This window comes from Bison bison, unplaced genomic scaffold (genome assembly GCF_000754665.1).
Source record: "Bison bison bison isolate TAMUID 2011002044 unplaced genomic scaffold, Bison_UMD1.0 scf7180017864295, whole genome shotgun sequence".
Classification (NCBI taxonomy): Eukaryota; Metazoa; Chordata; class Mammalia; order Artiodactyla; family Bovidae; genus Bison; species Bison bison.
Window position 1 is genome coordinate 6,771,839 of NW_011494867.1, and position 23,843 is coordinate 6,795,681.

Here is a 23,843-nt window from a genome sequence, read left to right on the forward strand (position 1 = left end):
GCAGTGTGGCCTCTCAGAGTTATGATGGAAATAGAAAGAAACGTGACTGGCTTGAGGATGGCGTGGACACGGCAGATACACCCCAGAGGGTGTGAAGATGCCTCCAGTGGGTCTGGGGGCCCCCGTGGAAGGTGGTGGTCTGTGGACTGAGGCTGGGGGCTACAAAGAAAACCCCAGAAACACAGTGAGGGCCTGAGGTCCTCTCCTAAAGAGAAAGTGGATGAGTTTTTAATCCCCAAGACTTTGTACTGTCTATTTTGCCGATTCTTTCCTGCAGGGGCATTTCCATTATTTTCCTGGCTCTTTGCTGTATTCCAGACAAGGAGAAATATGACAACACGCATGCTAGCTTCAGAATCCGGTTAACACACCCAGTAACGTATGGATTTCCGCCCATGGGGCCAATCCCGCCAACGCCATGTACACAGCTAGGAAAAGAGTCCAGCTGTGACCCTGAGAGCGGCCTCTTTCCAGTCCCTCCCTGAAGGAGCAGGGCTGGGGCTGCCGGCGGCCACTGTCACACCTCTGTTTCATCTTAACAACAATAGGAACATTCACTGAATGCTTCCTAGGTGTCAGGGACTCTGAGAGCCTCTTTTGCAGACATTATCTCTAATCCCACAGGGAATACACTGTATGATTCCTATAAATGAGAACACTCAGAGAGGCAAAGTAATCCCAAGGTAGCAGAAAAGGAAAAGTGTTGGAGGCGGGATCTGATCCCAGTTCTGCCGGGAGGGGCAGGGCTCCTCTGCTAACTCTGTGCGTGCTAAGTCGCTCAGCTGTGTCTGACTCGCTGTGACCCCATGGACCATAGCTCACCAGGCTCCTCTTAACCATGGGATTCTCCAGGTAAGAATGCTGGAGGGGATTGCTATGCCCTCCTCCAGGGCATCTTCCCAACCCAGGAATCAAACACGTGGATCTTCCGTTTCCTACACTGGCAGGTGGGTTCTTCAGCACTAGCGCTGCCTGGGGAGTGGTATTCCTTCACTATCACCATGTCACGTACTTCCACGGCTACTCCACCCAGTTAGCCAATTCATCCACGGCATCAATCCACTCTGGTTGCTGGGAGAGCTGAAAACACCAGATCAATAATTGTTTTTCCATCTTCCTCCTGTTCTGTTACTGACAGACACCAATTAGGAGTAAACCTTGCTAATCAACCAAACCCGAGTCTCAGGAGGTGAGAACCCGGGCGCCTGAAACTAGTCAGATGCCACACACTTCTGTGATGAGAAGGCAATGGTTAATACACAGAGCTGCTGCGAAGAGAGAGGATGAACTGGGAGGCTCCACATCTATTCGGTTTATCAAAGGAAAATACCGTGCCTTTTTCAAGCATGCTTTTTAAAAGTAGTGAAGTAGAAAAAATCTGAGAAGAATTGGTCTCTTGGGAATGTTTTGTGAGGAGCTTAAAATAACAACGTTTCCAGGTGTATCAACATGTGAATGGTGGCCTTTGGGATAAACCACAGGCCCTGGACTCTGAGATCTCTGCAGAGGTCTACACAGCAGAGAACCTAGAGGTGGTTCCACTGAAGGCGGAGGAGGGAGCGACCCCAAACACCCGTGCTTAGAAGAGGGGTGATGAGTCACCAGCAGCCCCCCACCTCCACAGCCCTGGCCACTCTCTTCCCTCACAGGCTGACAAACATTCCTGCCCGTTACCCCCACAGTCCCCAAAAAGAACCACAGTCTATGTAAATCATAGTGACAAGGGGAAAAATGTAATAGAGAAAAAAAGATAAATTGGATTTCAAAGAATTTTGAATTGAATATCAAAGAGTGCTATCTAGAAAAGAATAAGACAACCCACAGAACGGCAGTATTTTCAAATGATAGCTCTGACAAGGATCCGGGATCCAGAGCATATAGGGAATGTGTGATAATAATAAGTTCAAGGACACAGCACTTCCCATTCCACCCACTTCCGGGCCCCCCCTGAATTGCACTGGACACGCCGGGCAGTGCCAGACCATCTGCACCTCCTGTCTGGGTGGGTCACCAGTGACACAGCCGCTCCCTGACTGTGTCCCCCCCCACCCCAAACCCATCCCGTGGTTCACCCTCCAGGTCTGCATTGCTGCTGTGGACACCGGAGTGCAGGGTACCATGGGAACGGGGGTCTGCACTGAACTGCCTGCGATGCCCAGGCGCTGGGCTGAGGGCCACCCTCTCTGAAGCCATGGGAGCCCAGCCCTATTCCATTCTCTAGGCATACGCTGTCTCACCTGGAAGACATGAATTGTAATAACCCTACACCAGAAGGCGGGATGAAGAGGGGCAAGTAGGACACGGTGTGCAGATGGTCACTCATCACTCTGTGCCCTCCCGGGTTGGTCCAGCAGGAGAAGACGGCTCGGATTCGAGTCTTCTCACACGGGCACTATCAACAATCTCTTCCCTGCCATCTGCTAAGCACCCCCTCTTTTGAATGGTGTTGTCTATGTAAATGCATTATGTATTCACTGCTTCACGGTTCTGCTCATCTAGACATAAGTAGAATTAGCATTTTAAAAAGTAATAGAGACGGAATCCCCTGGCGTCCAGGGGTGAGGGCTTGGTACTCTCGCTGATGCGGCCTTGGGCTCAATCCCTGCTTGGGGAACTAGGATCCTGCAAGCCGCCGTGAGCCACAGTCAAAAAGAAAAAAGAAAGTCAGAGAGAAAAAAGATAAACTGGACGTCAAAAACTTTTGAATTGAATGTCAAAGAATGTTATCTAGAAAGGAAAAAGACAACTCAGAATGGCAGGATTTTCAAATCATAGCTCTGACAAGGGTGTGATATTCAGAACACACAGAGAATGCTTAAAACTCAACTCTAAAAAATTCCCAATTTTAAAAATTGGCAAAGGATTTGGACAGACATCTCTCTGAAGAAGACAGACAAATGGCCAACAGCCACCAGAGGAGATGCCCAACATCATCCATCATTAGGAAAATGCAAACCAGAACCAAAATGAGATAGCACCTCAGGCCCACCAAAACAGCTGTAATAAAAAAAGACAGACAATAACAAGTGCTGGCGAGGAAGCAGAAGAATGGCGATCGTCATACACCGCTGTTGGGGATGTAAAGTGGCCCAGCCACTGGGGTAAATAGTTTGGTAGTTCAACTATGCAGTTACCACTGTTACTGTAGCTCAGTCGACTCTTTGGGACCCCATGGCCTGCAGCACACCAGGCTCCCCTGTCCTTCAGTGTCTCCCAGAATTTCCTCAAACTCATGTCCATTGAGTTGGTGATGCCACCCAACCATCTCATCCTCTGCCATCCCCTTCTCCTCCTGCCTTCAATCTTTGCCAGTAAGAGGGTCTATTCCAATGAGTTGGCTCTTTATGACTCAGCAATTCCATAATTAGGAATATAACCAAGAAAACCTTATATTCACACAAAAACATATACACAAATGTTCATAGCAATATTATGCAAGATGGTCAAAAGTGGAAAGTGAAAGTGTTAGTCGATCAGTCGTGTCCAACTCTTTGCGACCCTGTGGGGTGTAGCCCCCCAGGCTCCTCTTTCCATGGGATTCTCCAGCCAAGAATACTGGAGTGGGTTGCCATTTCCTGCTCCAGAGGATCTTCCCGACCCAGGGATTGAACCCAGGTCTCCTCCATTGCAGGCAGATTCTTTGAGCCACTAGGGAAGTCTGCACCAAAAGTAGAGCCAACCCAAATGTCCCTCAACTGGAGAACTAATAGACAAAGTGTGGCCTACCCATACATGGGAGAGGGATGAGGCACTGATCATGCTACCACATGGATAAACCCCTCAAATACTGTGCTGAGTAAAATAAGCCAGCCACGGAAGGCCATGCATTGCACAATTCTACATCTGTGAAACACCCAGAAGAGGCAAATCCGTAGAGACAGGAAGACCATTCGTGGTTGCCAGGGACGTGGGGAGGAAATGGGGGTGACTGCTAACGGGCACAGGGTTTCCTCTGGGGGTGATGGAAATGTTCTGGAATTAATGCTGACGGCCACACAACTTTGTGAATACACTAAATACCACCGAACTGTACATTTTAAAAGGATAAAGTTTATGGTATGTGAATTATATCTCAATCAAAAAAACTGTAAGTGAGCTGAGCGAATATAATTCCATCTATATTAGACATGCTGACTACCATTCAGTTTTGCTGGAGAAGCCCAAGATGTGATGTTTGGTTTCTGGAGCCAATACTGACTAATTCTGTGACCATGATCAGCTTATTGAATCTCTCTGTTTTCCGGGGTCTTCGTTTTCAAAATGGGACACTGTAGTCACAGATCATAAAGATCAGACAGATGACGGATGTAGTGAGATCAGCAAATTGGGTCCCCAGGTCAAGTCTGCCTGAGGGTGGGTGGTCTCCACTGACTCCGGAGGGCTCAGAGAGCCAGCACCCACCCGCCATCCCATCCCTCTCACCTCGGGGGTCAGCGCGTTGTTGTCCGAGGTCTGGCTGGACAGCAGGATGTGCGTGAAGCCCTCTTCCTTCCGCACGACAATGTCCCGAAACCGACAGTTGCTTTCGTTCTGGCGGACGCTGTACCTGAGCCTTTTGTCGAAGACATAGTCCTTCTCAGCTTCCAGCTTCCTCTTCACCGGGCTGTGTAGGTTGAGGCCCCCGTTGGTCAGAGCAGAGCCTTCCAAAATCAGAACACAGAGTGAGACGCTGACCGCAGAACAGCCACACAGGAGCACGGCGGGAGAACACTCAGATTGTCGCGGGAAGGGTTGGATGTGGCTGGGACCTGTGGGCAGCCTCTGTTCTGGGTGGTGAAAGGCTACATCTCCAAACATGGAAGAGCACAGATAGCACTCTCTGTGAAGGGCCCCGTGAGATCCTTGGTTCCCTCTCCCACACATCCACCCTTCAGCAATGACGGATCCAGGAACGGTCCCTAAATAAAACAAACCACAAACCAAAAATACTGCAGCTTTACTCATAATCAAAAACTGGAAGCAACCGATATGCCCCTGAGCTTCCCTTGTGATTCAGCTGGTAAAGAATCTGCCCACAATGCAGGAGACCTAGGTTTGATCCCTGGGTTGGGAAGATCTCTTGGAGAGGAAAAGGCTACCCACGCCAGTATTCTGGCCTGGAGAATTCCATGGACTATATATGGGGTCACAAAAAGTCAGACACAACTGAGTGACTTTCATTTTCAACTCTGATTCATTCACACAGTAGAATATTATTTGGCATAAAAAGAAGTCCACTGTCAAGCCACAAAAATACATGAGTGACTCTTTAATGCATATCACTAAGTGAAAGAAGCCAGTCTGAAAAGGCAACACATACTGTATGATTCCAATTATATGACATCTCAGAAAAGGCAAAAGTGTAGAAAAAGTAAACAGATCGTTGGTGGCCAGGGGGTCAGGTGGAGTAAGAAGAGGGCAGAACTGGTGAAATGCAGGGGACTTTTTTAGGGCCATGAAACTACTCTGCAAGATATGATGGCGAATATGAGACACTGAACATTAGCCGAAACCTGAGGAACTTTACAGCATAGACACCTTTGCTGCTGTTGTTCGGTCGTTAAGTCGCATCCGACTCTTTGCGACCCCGTGAACTGCAGCATGCCAGGCTTCCCTGTCCTTCACTATCTCCCGGAGTTTGCTCAGATTCATGTCCACCCAAGGATGGAATGCAGAATGTGATAAATAGGATCTAACTGTATGACACGCATATGAAACCACCTCCCTGAAGGAGGACAGGGGAAAGGTCCTGACCGAAGTAATTTTAGGAAGGAGTGGAGTGTGTAAAACTAAAAACAACCTGCATGGAAGCACTGTAGTCCAGTTGATGAAGTTGATTCCTACAGAGGTAAACTGTTGGTATTTAGTCACTAGGTCATGTCTGACTCTTGGCCACCCCATGGACTGTAGCCCACAGGCTCCTCTGTCCACAGGACTTCCCAGGCAAGAATACTGGGCTGGTGTGTCACTGCCTTCTCCAGGGGATCTTCCTAACTCAGGGATGGAACCCACAACCTTCTGCACCACAGGCAGATTCTTTACCACTAACCCACCTGGGCTTCCCTGGTGGCTCAGATGGTGAAGAATCTGCCTGCAATGGAGGAGACCTGGGTTTGCCCCCTGAGTTGGGAAGGTCCCCTGAGAAGGGAATGGCAATCCATTCCAGTATTCTAGCCTGAAGAATCCCACGGACAGAGGAGCCTGGTGGACTACAGTCCATGGAGTAGCAAAAAGTTGGACACAACTGAGCCACTTTCACTTTCACCTGAGAAGCCCGTGGAGGTAAGTGGAGGTAACTAGGAGTTAAGAATTCTGACATCCTACATGCATGCTGGAGTTGAACAATTATGTAAATACATAGCAAGTGGGAGTGCAAGGTTTCTCTGTTTGAGTGGGAGTTTATAGAGAAATAAAGGGAGGGAGCTAGAATGATCCATGTGTTGATGGATGAACACTGAAGACATCAGTATGAACTTAACACAGGTACAGATGGTTACATACAGAAATATTTCTAGATAAGCGTGTCTACGCAGGTTCGTATACACAATGTATTTCCTCGCTCTGTTGGCTGAGAAGGCCCAGAGTCTGGCATCCCAATAGCAGTGGGCACCCCAGGAGTCCAGGTCTTGGTTTCTGATAACCATTCTCAACAAAAGGAACAGGGGCTCTCTGGAGAAATAGGTGATTCCAGGACTGGGGCAGGAAACATGCAAGATAAGCTTGTAGAGACTGAAAGGAAGGGAGTAGTGAAACCAAGACCAAAACAAGTAACAACCTTCACAATGGTGACACATGTCAAAGGACACAGGCGTCGACTGACGGAGCTCTCAATGGCCAAAGATGCAGGAATTTGAGCAAGTAAAGTATTAAAAGCACATACTGTGTTATAACTGAAAGTAAAAAATAAATATCCATGCGTCTAGACTGATATAATCAAATGACTGGATAAACGGGAGAAAAGAGACATGAATCTGAGCAAACTCCAGGAGATAGTGAAGGACAGGGAAGCCTGGTGTGCTGTAGTCCAGGAGGTCAGAAAGAGTCGGACACGACTTAGTGACTCAACAAGAGACAAATCTTCCATGGAGAAGAATTCCAAATAGTTCAGGTAGATGCTCTGTTCTCAAGGAGGTAAAACATAGCTTCTTTAAGGGTGTGCTTCATACATTCCAAACGGTGTAGAAAGTGAGGGAAGGGCCTTAGTGGGGGAAGAGGAACAGTGGAGAAACCTGACTGGGGCAGATGGAGAAGCCAAAGCCCCGTGATCAAGACCAGCACTGACAGGGATAAGTCATGGCATGGCCTGCACTCCTGGTATAATGTGAGGGAGAAGGCACTGGACCTCTGGGGTCTCCTCTCAAAACCCTACAACCCCAGTCTAACCATGAGAAACACACAGACAAATCCCAGTTGAGGGGCATTCTACAAAATACCTAATCATTGTACTGCAAGAATGTGAAGGTCATCAAAACCCGGGAAAATGGGAGAAATTGTCTCAGGGCAGAGGATCCTAAGGCAACATGACAACGAAAAGGGGTGTGGGATCCTGGATAGGATCGTAGGATAGATGGTAGGATAAGGTCTGGACTTTAGTTGATAATACTGTATGGATTAGCAGTTCATTGATTGTAACACATGGACCATGCTAGTTTAAGATGTCATAAAAACAGGAGAGAGGCTGACTACAGGGAACACACAGGAACTCTCTGTATTTTCTTTCCAAATTTCCTGGAAATCTAAAACTATTTAGAAAATAAAGTTTCCTTTAAAGAACATATATGAAAATAAAGTTAACTTTTAAAAAAAGAAAACGACACCCCAGGTGATTCTGACATGCAGGTGGGTTTGAGTCCCTAGACCAGTGGTTTTTGCACTTGAGCAGACACCTGGATCCCCTGGAGAAGGTTCGACCAGCCAGCTGGGCGCACCCCAGACTGTTGCCCCTGCCCCAGGGACTGGACTGTGAGAACCAGGCTCAGGACAGCTGTCAAGGTGGACTCAGATTCTTAATGAGCATGGGGATTGGGGTGGGCCTTGGAATCGCAAGAAGCAAGCCAAAGGCAGAGACCAGGAAAGGCTGCTCTGGAGCCCTCTCCTACCCCACCGAGATGAGAGCCCAGCCCCAAAAGGGCACAGAAGCACCAGCCGCCGTGTCATCAGACAGACTCTGAGAAGCCTCCTCATTTTGTCCCTTTCCATTACCCAAAGCGACAGGGCTTTGTCAAACACCACAATGCAGGTAAACGATTCAATGAACTCCGGAAAGCAAGCGTGAGCATTTAATTAAAAGGCTCGTGGAAAGGGAGCTGTTTCTTCAGGGTCAAGCTCAAAACCTCCAGCTCCTGAGAAAGCCTTCCTAATTGGAGCCGGCAGATGTGTGCTGGGGACCTGCTGGCAGAGGTTAGCGCATCATGGAGCTGCTCTCAGCGGCGGCCACCCGGCTCACCCGCGAGACGTCAGAAGCCGAGGGCTCCGGAACAGCAGTGGTTTCCCTGGGGCTGGGAGAGGTCTGACTTCACCTCTCCTGCCCTGCAACCAAGTCAAGGTGCTGGTTTACTTTTACATCAAGGAGGAGGACCTGAGGGTTACCTTTTCTGAGCAGCTCCGTAAGCTGCCTGTAAATTGCTCAACAGTCCTACAAAACTGCCCTTCTTAGTCCACTTTGCAGATAGGAAAAGTGAGGCGCTTGCAGGAAGCCACAAAGGTTTTAAGTGGCAGAGCCAGGATTAGAGGCAACTGCCCCTCCTTCTCTTCATTCATTCAGAATCTAATGAGTTATCACCTCCTCTGTGTCAGCCATCACACTAGATGTTGGAGGTCCAAGAAAAATCAGAGAAATAAGGCCCATGCCCTCCTGGAGCTTGCTTCATGCCCTCCCAGAGGGTGGGAGACAGAAAGAAAACAAATAGACTAATCATCAAAATAATGATAAATGGGAAAAGATAGGGTGACGTGATAAAGAATACGGGGGGTTCTCGGTGAAGGAGCCCATGGTCTTTCTGTTAAAGCATAAGGGGAAGCGGCCCCTAAGGGACCATCTGACCAAATAATCCATAAAACTATATAAGAAAATAGACCCGTATGTCTATTATCTACCAGGACACAGGGCTCACATCATGAATGCTAACTTGGAGGACACGCCATCTCTGGGCCAAGGAAGGCAGGAAGCCTCCGTGAGGGCCTGGATTCACTCACATACAGTAGCGTTAAGTCACCTTTCTGAGCCCCACTCCACCCTCCCACAGAGCTGCTCTCAAAGCTGCTACCCTTCTGGGGCACCATGCTTCCAGAGAGACAGGGGAGGCTGGCGGGGAAGGCACCATAGGGGACAGAATATGCCGGAAGCAGGGAAGTCCAGGGCTTTGCGGCCAGACAGCATGGGAATCCCAGCACTGTGTCTGCTCATCGGGAGAAGCTGGAAACCCACGAGCTCTCCACTGGCGTCTCCTTCGCTATAAGCTGGGGTTAGTGGTACCTGTTTTTGAGGGTTGTTCTGTGTTAATTTAATTAAGGAACCGACATGGGATTCGCAAGGGCGTGGCTCATTCTAGGCACTTTCAGAAACGTTAGCTGAAGGACGCCACATCACTCCAAAGCTGAGGAATCCGTTTTGGTGAGTTTGTGTAGCCCCAGCTCTCCTGCTCCAAGCCAGGACACAGGTCCAGGGGAGATGGGGTGTTCCAGGGGGAGAGGGACTGACCGCCTGATGAGGCAGAAGGCCAGAGTGAAACCCAGGTTTCAAAGCCCACACCCCCCTTCTCGGGCTGGGGGTTCACTACTCCCTCTGCACCCCCCCTTTCCACACATGGAATGGGAGATGCCATCCCTGCCTCCCAGGATGATCAGGCTGGTTTCTTTCCTTCCACTCCCATCAAGCCTTCTCATGCTCCTTCCTTCCAAGTACAAAGGAGTATTTCCCATTAAGAAGGCCCCACAGAATCTCACTCTCACACAGCTCCTCTGCTCCAGACATGCAGAAGTGATGGATACAATGCTGGGCTCCAAACAAGATAATCATCTCTGTGTGTGAGAGGTAGAGCATCAACACAAAGCTCGCCGTGGGGGTGGGCACCGGGAGGGACAGGCAGGAAGGGGACGTGTGGGCAGCAGGACTCACGTCTCCCTCGCGAGGTGGGAGGATGGAGATGGGGGCTGGAAACCAGGGGATGGCATGATGTCCTCCATGAAGACAGAACAGTGACAACAAAGCCACGTGCTGCCCACAGCCAAGGCTTTATTGGGACCTCTGGGCCGGGTAGAGGGAGAGAGAGGAAGCAAAGAAAGACAAAACCAACTTCCCTCTTGAAATGAGCCTGTCTGCCAAAATTCCAAAACAGGAAGATATCTAATGCTTAGGATTCTAGCTGATAAAATCAACGCTGGTGACACGAACAGCTCCAAATCAAATCAAATAAATATTATGAGACAATATGACATGGACTTTAAAATAGGAATGCTTAGAATGCTCCAAGTGATAGATGTGAGGGAAACAGTCATTTAAAATAAATTCTCAGACAAAAGCAGACAAAAAGGAAAAGAGCACAGAGGTAAGGTAAAGAACTAATTAAAAAGCGAATGACAAAGAGGAAAAAAATTGCATGCCATGGATAAAAGATCCCCAGACTAAAGAAAATTTAAACACTGAGGACGAAAAGACCAAAATTCCTCCAGGGGGAGAAAAACAGACCGAAGATATGCACAGATAATCCACAAATACTACATAAAACAGCTCTTACATTATAAGAATTCAACTTCGTTCAAAAGAATAATGCAAACTACAATTCAGAATGAAAGAAATGAACATTAAAACTACACTGAGAAACCATTTCTTACCCATTCACTTGGCAAAAGTTTAGCATCTTGACAATATACCCTTCTAGAGAAGATGTGCAGAGAAGGCAATGGCACCCATTCCAGTACTCTTGCCTGGAAAATCCCATGGACGGCAGAGCCTGGTGGGCTGCAGTCCATGGGGTTGCACAGAGTCAGACACGACTGAGCGACTTCCCTTTCACTTTTCACTTTCCTGCATTGGAGAAGGAAATGGCAAGCCACTCCAGTGTTCTTGCCTGGAGAATCCCAGGGACGGGGGAGCCTGGTGGGCTGCCGTCTATGGGGTCGCAGAGTCGGACATGACTGAAGCGACTTAGCAGCAGCAGCATAACTACACACCCAAGCACAGACTGGGGAGATTAAACTATGGTGCATGCACACATGGGATGCTAATGCAACTGTAAAAAGAGTGAAAACTACTTCTAGGAACTAATGAGTGATTTCCAAAGCATGTCTTCAAGTGAAGACAGGCAAGGTATAAAAGTATTTTACCTTTAGTGTAGGAAAGAAGGGGAAATAGATAAATTTGCTTATTTTGCAAAAAGAAACAGAGGAAGGGTAAATCAGAAAATGATTAAATCGGTTACTCACAATGGTTGGCAGAGAGAACAGAGTAGAAGGGATGGAGAAGGAGTATATATAAATAACTGAATCACTTTGCTGTACACCTAAAACTAATACAACATTGTAAATTAACTATACTTCAATAAAAACAAACAAAACCCACAGAAAATATTACTGGGTAAAGAGGCATGATGTATGCAATCTACACTTAAATGGTTCAGAAAAAGAAAAATAATTTGTATATAATCTGTATAATCATTTGTACATAAATTCTAAGTGTGTATATATGTGTGAGTCTATATAATTACCTATACATGTACATACACACAGATATATACACAAAGAGAGAGCATGGTAAAATGTTCAGTTCAGTTGCTCAGTCATGTCCAACTCTTTGTGACCCCATGAAGTGCAGCACGCCAGGCCTCCCTATCACCAACTCCCAGAATTCACCCAAACCCATGTCCACTGAAAATTAAAATTATATAGTATATATATATATTCTGAAAATAAGAATCAAATTAAAATTCCATACAAGGACTACCTCTAGGGAAGAAATATTTGAAGAAATAATGGTTGAATGTTTTTAAGAACTTAAGAAAAAAGACAAATTCTTACTTTGAAAGAGCACTCAGTATGAAATAGGATAAACAGACAAATAATAATGAAACTGCAGAATGTCCCAGACAAAGAAAAAAATCTTAAAATATAGCACGGAGAGAAAAGAACACATTCTCAAAAAGGAATATCAGATTGATAGTAAAAGCAGTAACAGAGGCCTGAAAAAAAAGAACTTCCATCAAAATGCTGACAGAGAATAACTCTCAGCCAAGAATTTTATACCCAGCTAAAACCACATTTAAAGGACCAGTTAAATGGGCGTTTTTAGATATCCCAAAACTAAAAGAGTTTATCACAGATTCTAAAATTATAAATAGAAACTTAAGCAAATCAAAAAGTTAATTTGTAAGAAGACAAGAAACACAGCTGATGGTTTTCTATATTGAAAAGCAGAGACATTACTTTGCCAACAAAGGTCCATCTAGTCAAGGCTATGGTTTTTCCTGTGGTCATGTATGGATATGAGAGTTGGACTGTGAAGAAAGCTGAGTGCCAAAGAATTGATGCTTTTGAACTGTGGTGTTGGAGAAGACTCTTGAGAGTCCCTTGGACTGCAAGGAGATCCAACCAGTCCATTCTGAAGGAGATCAGCCCTGGGATTTCTTTGGAGGGAATGATGCTGAAGCTGAAACTCCAATACTTTGGCCACCTCATGAGAAGAGTTGACTCATTGGAAAAGACTCTGATGCTGGGAGGGATTGGGGGCAAGAGGAGAAGGGAACGACAGAGGATGAGATGGCTGGATGGCATCACTGACTCGATGGACGTGAGTCTGAGTGAACTCCGGGAGTTGGTGATGGACAGGGAGGCCTGGCGTGCTGTGATTCATGGGGTCGCAAAGAGTCAGACACGACTGAGTGACTGAACTGAACTGAACTGAAATGTAATTCCTGGCTGCAAAAATAACAAAAACAATTTTTGCTGTTTAACAACACTGAGTGAGTGAACAAAACAAAAACATGAGGCTCCTTGAGAAGTCAAAACCAAGTAAGGCCCTCCTTGCTGCATCAATAGGAGGACAGCATATCTGTTAGAAAAAATGTGTAGTTGAATATGCATGCTAAAATTTAAGAGCACAAGTATAGCCTATGGCTAGCATCCAAATCAGCCCAGAGAGGAAATATATAAAATGTATAAGCTCAATTAGAAAGTACAAAAAGGGCCGTGGATGGGGATGAGAGAGGGAGCAGAGAGACAGAATTACAAAGTGAAAATGCAAAATAAATTAGAAGAAAAGACATAAATGATGTTAACAGTCACATTAATTTGTGAGCAGGTTAGGCTCATATATGAGAAGACAGAGATGATCTGACTGGAGAAAAGAATCCAGAATCCAGATGTGAGGAAGGTTCCCTAAGGACAGACTCTTAAAGACGGAAAAAAAGCATCTCACCTCAGCTAGTGGGAGAAGGAAACCTGTCGGGTCAACTGAGAAATAGTGGAAATAACTCAAAGTGTCAAGAAACGGTGCATAGTTGTCACTGTGCGGCAGGAAGAGGTGTGTCGGGAAATGCATCGCTGTTTGTAACATACACAAAGGCAAACAGAAAGCTGGTATGTGAAAGGTAAGGGAGCAGCTGCCCTGGACAGGTGAGGGGTAAGTTTTCAGGGAGGACAGAGGGTAAAGGTCTAGGGGAAGCCACAGAGGACTGGATGGATGAGGGACAGACTGCAGGACACGACTGTGTGCAGCATCAGCCACTCTGGGCAGGGCTCGGCATCCATGTCCACGTTCTCCACCAGGAACATGGCATATCCCAGCCCTGGAGAGCACCGAGCTCCCTCCAGAGAGCAAGAAGGGAAGGAGTTCAGACAGGACACCAGAGGATGCCATCCCCAGGTGAGGGGTGTGTCTTCTATGCTGGCTTCACACTTAACTCTTACTCAGGATCTAGGGCAGCTCTAGAGAGTCCCTTGACAGCAAGAAGATCAAACCAGTCAATCCTAAAGGAGATCAACTCTGAATATTCATTGGAAGGACTGACACTGAAGCTGCAGCTCCAATACTTGCCCACCTGATGTGAAGAGTCGACTCAATGGAAAAGACTGAAGGTAGGAAGAGAAGGTGGAGAAGGCAGTGGCACCCCACTCCAGTACTCCTGCCTGGAAAATCCCATGGATGGAGGAGCCTGGAGGGCTGCAGTCCATGGGGTCACTGAGGGTCGGACATGACTAAGCGACTTCCTTTTCACTTTTCACTTTCATGCACTGGAGAAGGAAATGGCAACCCACTCCAGTGTTCTTGCCTGGAGAATCCCAGGGACGGGGGAGCCTGGTGGGCTGCCGTCTATGGGGTCACACAGAGTCGGACACGACTGAAGTGACTTAGCAGTAGCAAGAGGAGAAGGGATGACAGAGGACAAGATGGTTGGATGGCATCCAACTCAATGGACGTGAGTTTGAGCAAACTCCGAGAGATAGAAAAGGACAGGGAAGTCACGTCCCTCCCTGTGGTCCATGGGATCACAGAGCCAGACACGACTTAGTGACTGAACAACAACAATAAGGGCAGTCCTTTGATTATCTTGGGCAACTGGGCTCAGAGCCACCTACATCTGCCCAGAACAGTCTGAGAGAGCTCCTTCCACGATCAGTCCAGCATCATCCTCAAAGTCCTTTCTCTCGATTGCCCACTGTTAACACAATCATCCTATTTTGTTGAATGCTTATGTGATCCACAGATGCCTGATCCTGTAAGGCATCATTTCATCCACATTTCACAGGTGAGAAAAGAAAATCCCAAGTCATGCCCCTGAGAAGGGCCAGAATACAGTTCAAACTCTGAACATCCTGACATTAAACATGACACTTGACTCAAGCAACAAGACTCGGAAGCCTAAAACTGGTCCTGGGCCCTCCTGCTGGTGGCTGGCTCTGAGGGACCTTCTGCATTTTTTTTCCCCTGACAGACCACTGAACAACATCAGAAGGAAAATCTGGGTACAGCACATGGCTCCAGTGTCCTGTGGAGCTGTTTCCAAGCTGAGCTCATTTCGCTGCATCCTCGTCATCTCTGCACCCACCTGATGTCTCCACCTGCCAGCAGGCTCTTCAGGCAAAAGCCACTCACTTGCTCTGTGTCCGCAGGACGGAGCACAGTGCCTGGAAGGCAGCGGTGGTCATCAAATGGAGGGGTGGAAAACAAACGGTGGAAACTAACCGGAGCAGCCTCCTTGCACCACATGCCAACCTCATATTCAGCGCTCTCCGTTTGGAGACACGTTCCACGCTCACCTCTCGACACACTGGTCATACTTCCGAACCTTGGTATGAGTCTCATGCATGGAAAAAAACAATGGTTTCCTGAAACCAGGCTGCACTCACACCTCAATGACTAACTTGTACTTACATCACACTTGGCCCTTCTGCTTCACGTCAGCCGGGCGAGACCTCACCTCTCAGAAACGCCCGGGGAAAAGAATATGGTGTGAGTGCTATGAAGTTTCCTCCCCTTGCAAAGAAAGTAGTAGCACCTTCTTGGGGTGCGAGCCATCAGGACACAGAAGGAAGGCGTCTCCAGACCAGAGACACTGTTTCCCAGAACGCCCTTCCCCCTGTGCCCTCCTGGTAAAGGTCTCATCCTTCTCAACGCAGCTCTTCTGGGACCTGCTCTCTAATTCTTCCAGGGCAGTTCATCCCTCGTCTAGAGTCTGCTGGAACATCCTTTTCCTTTTTTTTTAACTTTCTTTACTGCCCCTCCCTTCATTCATTCAGCATGCAATTAAAGAATGTCCAGGGCAAACCTGGCTCCTGGGAATCACTGATGGGCAGAAACAGAGATGGAGCCTGCTGCTGAAGAACTTACAGTCTGGGGACTTCCCTGGTGGCCTAGTGGATAAGACTCTGCACTCCCAGTGTGGGGGGCCTGGGTTCGATCACTGGTCAGGGAACTAGATCCCACATGGCATAACTTAGAGTTTTCATGCTGCAACTAAAGATCCCTCATGATGAGGCACAGCCACATAAATAAATACATGTCAAATACGAACTCACAGCCCGATTCAACGCTATCCAGAAGAACCCCCTGCCATGCTGGAGATATTTGCTATCTGCACAGCCACATGCTGCCACCGATGCTCAGTCGCTTCAGTCGTGTCTGACTCTGTGCGACCCCATAGACGGCAGCCCACCAGGCTCTGCCGTCTCTGCGATTGTCCAGGCAAGAACACTGGAGTGGGTTTTCATTTCCTTCTCCAGTGCATGAAAGTGAAAAGGGAAAGTGAAGTCACTCAGTTGTGTCCGACTCTTCTCGACCTCATGGACTGCAACCTACCAGGCTCCTCCATCCATGGAATTCTCCAGGCAAGAGTATTGGAGTGGGGTGCCATTGCCTTCTCTGCCACAGCCACATAGGGCTATTGAAACAAAAAAAAAATGTCTAATTTTAATAAACTGAAATCTAACTTTAGCCACATGAGGCTGGTAGTGCCATGTTGGACAGTGTAGGTAATCACACTGCAGGAGAATTACCTTGTGTGCCTTGCAAACCCTGACATAGCACAGGCACGTCTGGCTCCCTCTTTACCCATAGTGAAGTCACTCAGTCGTGTCCGACTCTTTGCAACCCCATGGACTATAGCCCACCAGGCTCCTCCATCCATGGGATTCTCCAGGCAAGAATACTGGAGTGGATTGCCATTTCCTTCTCCAGGGGATCTTCCTGACCCAGGGATCAAACCCAGGTCTCCTGCACTGCAGGCAGACACTTTAACCTCTGCGCCACCAGAGGCCCTCTTCACCCATGCACAGATTCTTAAAGGCAAGGGCAGTGCCAGCCATTCCTGTATCTTTACACCACAGTGGTAAAAAATCCACCTGCCAGTGAAGGAGATGCAAGAGGTGAGGGTTCGATCCCTAAGTCGGGAAGATCCCCTGGAGGAGGAAATGGCAACCCTCTCCAGTATGCTTGCCTGGAAAATCCCATGGACAGAGGAGCCTGGCGGAGCTACAGTCCATGGGGTCATAAAGAGTCGGACATGACTGAGCTTTAAAACCAGTGCAGCCGGCAGGCAGAAGTGGCTCAGTCATGCTGAACAAATGAATGCGTGCATAAATGAGTCATGCCACACACAGCAGAAGGCCTAGAGAAGTTTCTGTCTCCTGACCCAAACCGGGAGAGCGAGAGGCTGGAGAGCAGGACGAGAGCACGGTGAGGGACCTGCCCCGTCCCACCCACATCCCCCCACCCACGAAGGCGCGAGTGTGAGGCCTTTCCCCCGGCTCCTTTTCTCCCAGATCTCCCGGGAAGCAGATACCACTCACGGAGCCGAGGGAGGCCTGCAAGCAGCCGGAGGGCGCTGCACCCGAGCTCCATGGCCTGCAAGCTGTGGAGCGGGCTGGGCGAAGGGGAGGCTTAAAATAGACAAGAGAGAAGACTCATCAGTTCCGCAGTTGAGGGAAACCGTCCTTTGTTGACGGCGGGGTGAGGGCTTTCCAGCTGCAGTTCTTAGAAGAGAAAGTGATAGTTCTTACACTTGAGAACCGTTTCCTGGTCTGTGGTTGATGCACCAAAGATCCCCAAAGTGTGGCCAGGTCTGAGGGCGCGCTGGGAGGGGAAGTACAGGGTGCAGGGCTAACACGCCCGGTCCTCTTCTGTCTCAGCCGGGGAGGAACAGGCTGCTGCCCGCAGACTCCACAGTGGGGGCAGCAGCTTCTTTCCGCAGAAACGGGGCTGGGGGTCAGGTGTTTGGAGCTGGGTGGGGTATAGGAGTTGGCGGTAGTGCTGAAGTTGAAAACACCCTCCAATCTTCCCATCCTCTCATGTCAAAGAGTTCAAAGAGCCCAACATATAGTCAATACTTGTAGAGTCATCTCGCAGCTGGTCCTCGTCCCAGCCCCTAACCGTCACCATGGACGGAATCCCTGATCTCAGGGCCGAATTCAACAGCAAAGCTCAAGTTTAGAGGTACGTTCAAAAAAAAAGACTCTTCCTTTAGGCAGTATGCTAAGTGACACAAGTCAAAGATAGGCCCTGTATGATATTGTTTACTGTGAAAACTAAAAAAATAAAATAAAACAACAAAATAGAACAAACAACAACAACAAAAAAAACCCAGCAGACACACAGACATAAAGAGCAAATCAATGGTCACCAGTGCAGAGGGGAGAGTCAGTACGGGGTGGGGGTGAGAGAGGTATACAAATTATTGCATATAAGACAGGCTCTGGGATGTATGGTACAACATGGGGAACATAGCCAATATTCTGTAATAATTGTAAATGGACTGTAACATTTAAAATTGCATTAACAAATAAATAACCAAATTAAAAAAAAATTTTTCTTTAGCCTCGTTAGCCATCATCTGGCATGTTATAATCATGCCTGATAAATACACTAGGAATTTCAAGAAAGCTTAAGGCTCCCAGGTTACTTCAAACCATTGAGAGTGATGGGCATATATCTTACGATGTCTGTTGCCAGTTCTAAATGTTTTTTAACAGCAGAGCATGAATTCAAAATGCAGAATAACCTGATGAAATTGTTTCTAGAGGTGAAATCACATCTCCTGTGTTAAACACCCCATGGCCATGGTGATGCTCAAATATTTGACCAGAATCCTGGCACCCAGAGAAGGATACCCTATTCAGCTATACCCAACAGCTGAATTTGCTACTGAATTCAGCCCTACGGTCTCCAAAGCAGAAAATGACTCCACTGGAAAGCCGCTTTCTCATCTGTTCTTGTCACCCCTCTGGCTCACAAACTCTACCTTCTGGCCTCACTCTAGTTTCCAACCTCAGCTCCCACCCCTGCCCCTTAAACGCCCCAACCTCCAAGACGATGTCAAGTTTCCTGCTTCCGGGCCATCTTCAGCTGTCCCCCTGCCCCGAGTGCCACTTCCGTCCACCTTCACACCTGAAGTCCTTGGGGCCACCTGAAACGCTTCCCTCCCAGGCAGCTGACTTCCTCCCAGGAACAGCCACTCCCTGGGGGCCCCCACGGCGGTCTGTCTAGGCCCTTCCTGAGCGCTCAGCACACTCGGCTTTGCGGCTGGCCACTTGGGAGCATCTGATTCCTTAATTAGTTTAATGAGTTCTTTGGAGGTCCAGGCTTGTCGTCTCTAATCCCCAGCTCCCAGCGCGCAGTGGGCATAAAATAAATGTCTCTTTAACTGGGTTGTAGAAAAAATGATGGTATCGGAAGGCTAAGGGATGGGTTTTCGACAAAGAAGTATTCTCTGTGCTTACAGACAACCCCACCCCTCAGGAAGTTGAAGAGCTAAAGTTAAGAACATGGGTCTGGAGCAAGAAAAACTAAAATATAAAATTTTACAGTTTTTAAAATAAACAATAACACAAAATAACAAAAAGTATTTTTTAAAGAAAACAACAAAAAATAAACTTAAAAAATTAAAAATAAAAAAAAAAAGAACATGGATCTGGAGCCTGACCCACTGAATCTGAATCTTGGGGCAGCCACCTTCTGACGGATCAGTTACTTCTCCACATACCTCAGTTTCCTTATCTGTAAAGGATTCTTTACCAGCTGAGCCACCAGGGAAGCCCTATCTGTAAATGGAGGAGAGAAACAGACCACCCCCCACCCGAATTAAATTAGTCACCACATATTACACTGCTTAGAACTGGGCATGGTGCACAGCATGGGCTCAACAAATAAATATTGGGTATTTTGGGAATACCCATATGGAAACTGACCCGATGCTGGGAAAGACTGAAGGAAAAAGGAGAATGGGGTGAGAAGGTTAGATGGCGTCACCGACTCAATAGGCATGAACTTGAGCAATCTCTGGGAGATAGTGGAGGACAGGAAAGCCTGTCATGCTACAGTCCAAGGGGTGGCAAAGAGTCGGACACACCTTAGCACTGAACAGCAACAATGGAAACCGCCAATTTGTCTTTTCCCCATCAGTTGCTTTCTCCCCTTAACTGTGAGCACCTTGCTCATCAATATACTTGGAGAACAAGGCACGGAGTGACCCGCTCCTAGGTACACGTGAGGGCTCGTGGCAGTCACTAAATGTTGGCTGAAGAAAGCATAGATGAAGTTGACCGATGGTGTCAGAGGTCACTGTTACCTATTTCCTAGAAATCTTCTCAATAAAATGCAGTTCCTACTTGTCCAGAACATTCTCCCTTTTCCCCTTTGCCTGACTACACTCTACAGGTCCTTCAGGTCTCAGATTCGATGCTCTCCCACCTGGAAGACCCTCCTCTCATCTCCTAACCCCGGTGGGCTTCTCACTCACTCAGAACACCCCCATATCCTGTGCGCTGGCATGCTGAGCTGCTTCCTCAGGTTTTCCCATGAGAACACGAGCTGGGTGAAGACAGCAACCATCTCACATACAGCCGTGGCCTTGGCCCCCCATCCCACACCTGGCACACGCGGGTCCTCCTGCCGTCAGATGTTTCTGTCTCGCCACCAAATGATGCTAGGAGCTGCTGGTGGGAAGCCAGGCCAGTAGTAAGACGCCTTGCTTAGACTCTGGGGGCTCAGCATGGACCCACTTTCCTCCCATGTGGAGAAGCAGGCAGAGGGCGGGGAAACCACAGAGCGCTAGTGTGCTGGAGAAGGAAGGACTTGGGATCACTGTCACCATGGCGCAGGCGGAAGGGTTGACTCTGACTACCAACTCTGAGGACACAAGTGACGGGCCAGTCATCCCACCACTCAGAAGTAGGGCCTCTTGAGTTTGCCTGCTGGTTGACGTGAATGGAATAGCCATGAAGATCCTAGCATCAGTGAGCGAGCAGCAGGGCACGTGGCGGCAGGGAGGAAAGCGTGCCTCCGAGCAGAGGAAGAAACCCCACCGGAGGCCATGCCATCTGAGAAAGGGGAGAAGAGAAATCAACACCCACGGCACTGAGCGTGCGGGCCCATCACCTAACCCTCTGCAGGGGGTTCTGTCATCGCCCCGGGACAGAGGGGAAGACCGCCAAGGCTCCAAAGCTGCAAGCACCCGCCTAGAGTCACTGGCTCGACAAGAGGCAGTTTGCACTTGAACTCATGGACCCTGTACCTCCAAAGCCCCTGCTCACTCGTTCTAGTCTCTCCCTCACCACTGCTGCCTCCAGAATTCACAGCAAGTTTAAAGGAGAAATCCCAAAGTCCTTTCTGGAAACAGGACTTACATTAAGAAGTCTGCTTGCATTTTCTCTGCCACAGCGAAGGACTACACGTGACACGGAACACGTGACTCGAATGAAATGCACTCTGCTGCAAAAGAACACGCAGAGCCCTGGACGGGGGACGGGCGGGGTCTCAGCCCTGTGGCTTCAATAAGAGCTGGGCGTCTACGTGAATATTAAGGGCGGAGAAAGAAGTGCAGCCAGCAGGGCTGTTGGCGGGTGGTGATGCGAACAACTGTCAGGCAAGATGCTGAAAGGGAACCCTTCAGCTGATGAAGAGAGCCCTGACCAAACATCAGCGGTCCTCTGGGCCACGCTGCAGGAGCACAATGTTGAGAAATGGAGACAGCCCAGGATGGGAGGTGCTGCTGAGACGAGGGATGGGGGCGCCTGACAGACATGCGAAGATTCACAGGGCTCAGAGCCCACGGCTCCAAGCAGAAGAGGCTCCCTGCTTCTCTCTCTGCTCCATTAGTTCATTCACTCCCTCATTCGGCAGGTATTTCTGAAGCACTTCCTCGGTGCTGAGCAGTGCTAGGTGCTGGATCTACAAGTGGGAGCAAAACCAGAGCCCATCGGTGCTCTCTGGAGCTGACAACCCAGGGAGGGAGGCAGAGGCTTTCTGAGAAGTCCGGCTGTGACCGCGACAAGCTGAGGTCCGTGCCGTCAGTGAGGAAACGCGGGTCTAGGTGTGCAGGCAGAAGGGAGGCTCACCTACCCGCGGAGTCAGGGGGAGCTTCTGAGGGAGGGCTGCTGTTGAGCAGAGCCACGAAGCATGAGCAGGTGGGTTAAACACCCACCTGAGGGCTGGCAGGGAGGGTGCCCATGAGTACACAGCACACAGAGACCGCGTGGGGAAGGAGGCAAGGCAGGTCTGACCGGGGAGGCTTTGCAGGCCTGCGGAGTGTGGGCTGCACAGAGGGATGCCTCCGTTCCTTCCAGAAAGACTCCCAGATGCCCTCCCACTGCAGGCTCCAAGCCACCTGGCTCTTAAGCCAACCCTGCAGCTTCAGCCTTCCCTGCAGGGTTGTCCAGAATATTCTTTGTGATGTGGTGTTGTATGCCCACACGCCGATCCTTGGCTTTGTGCTTCTGGGGGTGCTGTCATCTTCTCCCACCAGCCCTGCCTTTTTCCTTGCTCATTCCGCCTCATTCTATCAGACTCAGTTTGCGTGTCAACTCCTCCAAGAAGCCCTCTCCTAACTCCTTTCCCAGGCTGGCCTTGGCACCCCTGCTTGTAACTCCCTCAATGTCTTCTGCGTCTCTCTCCATCATGCTATGAGGGACTGCCACTCGACAGTTCCTGGTACACAGCAGTCACTCAGTGAGTACAGTTAACAAATATAACAAGGGGTTAGAGTATACAATATATAAAATGCTCTAAAAACAAACAAAAAAAAGCTTCCCAGGTGGCTCAGTGGGTAAAGAATCCATCTGCGATGCAAGAGATGCAAGAGACTTGGGTGCGATCCCTAGGTTGGGAAAGAGTCAAACACGACTGAAGCAATTCAGCATGCACGCATGCAAGAGAAATGGGCAGAGGATTGAAATAACATAGCTAATATTTATCAAATGTCTACTATGTGCCACCTAATATTCTAAAGGCTTTCTGTGAATGAATTCCCTTATTCTTTACCACAACCCCATGAGGCATGATTTCATCTACATTTTATGAATGAAGCCTCTGGCCCAGAGAAGCTGAGCGATTTGCCTGAAGCCACGTGGCCGAATGCCTGGTCCACCCACCCTACTGAGCATCATCCCCTGCTCTGCTTGGCATGACGAGGCTCAGGCCCCTCCCAGGGGAGGACGCACAAGTGTTGGGAACGTGAGAAGACGCTCACCGGCACTAAAATCAGAACCGCAGAGCTTGGGAAAGCGTGACAAAGACTGGCAACAGCCAGAGCTGGCGAGGGTGTGTGTCTCGGGAAGCCGCCTGGACGCCCATCAGAGAGGCCAGCTAAGTCCCTGCAAGCCGTGAGAGCCCGGGCAGCCAGAAGGGGGGGGCACATCTACTCCCCTGACACAGATGGAGTTTCAGATTTAAAACACAGTGTTCTCACCACCTCCAGTCTCTACCCAGATGCCACCTTCTCAGTGAGGCCCCGGTTTCTTACATGTGCGCACGCCCACAGAGGTGGGACTATCCTTGTTCATCATCCCTTCAACAGATCTTTGAGCAAACAGAACGTTTTTACACATGCAACATATAATGTGTAATAAATATACATAAATATATATACAAGTTGCATAAGCTGAGAGAGTAGTCCTGAATGAGCCATAGGGAAATGGGAACATCAGTCACCTCAAAATAGGATTCAGGGGGAAAAACGGAGGGAACTTGAATGTTTAAAAAGCTTACACTTTCCATAGTGTTTCAATTTTTTGAACTAAATTACTTTTTAACTTTAAGAAGGAAGGGAGGGAAGGAGGAAGGAAGGAAAGAAGTCTGGGGGCACGAAAGGCAGGGGACATTTTGGGGACTGCAGTTAGACAGGCCTCCATCCCAGACCATTTCTCTCATGAAAACCACCCTGAAACAGCGTGAAGGAATCAATTTTCTGAAAGGTATAAATAAAACTCACAAGAAAAAGAGCAAGAAGGGACAAGAGTGGATACAGCTTTTCACCACGTGGACGGGAAATGGGACGAGGCAGGGCTGAGGTCATGCCCTAAAGTTTCCACCAAGTGCCTGAGAGGGGGTGGCTGAGATGGGGGCCACCCCCCAAAAGCCTTTACAGCTCAGGACTCGCAGG

At 48.6% G+C, this 23,843-nt stretch overlaps 1 protein-coding gene across 1 annotated transcript in view; it reads right to left on the reverse strand.

The window, feature by feature from the left end:
• CDYL2 (chromodomain protein, Y-like 2) overlaps positions 1-23,843 on the reverse strand; it is a gene marked incomplete at its 5' end in the record, with an annotated part of 53,515 nt that overhangs the window by 17,803 nt on the left and 11,869 nt on the right. Inside the window, one exon of the mRNA XM_010850859.1 lies at positions 4,423-4,640. Within this exon, the coding sequence (XP_010849161.1) occupies positions 4,423-4,640 (218 nt within the window). The remainder of the gene's footprint in view (positions 1-4,422; positions 4,641-23,843) is intronic.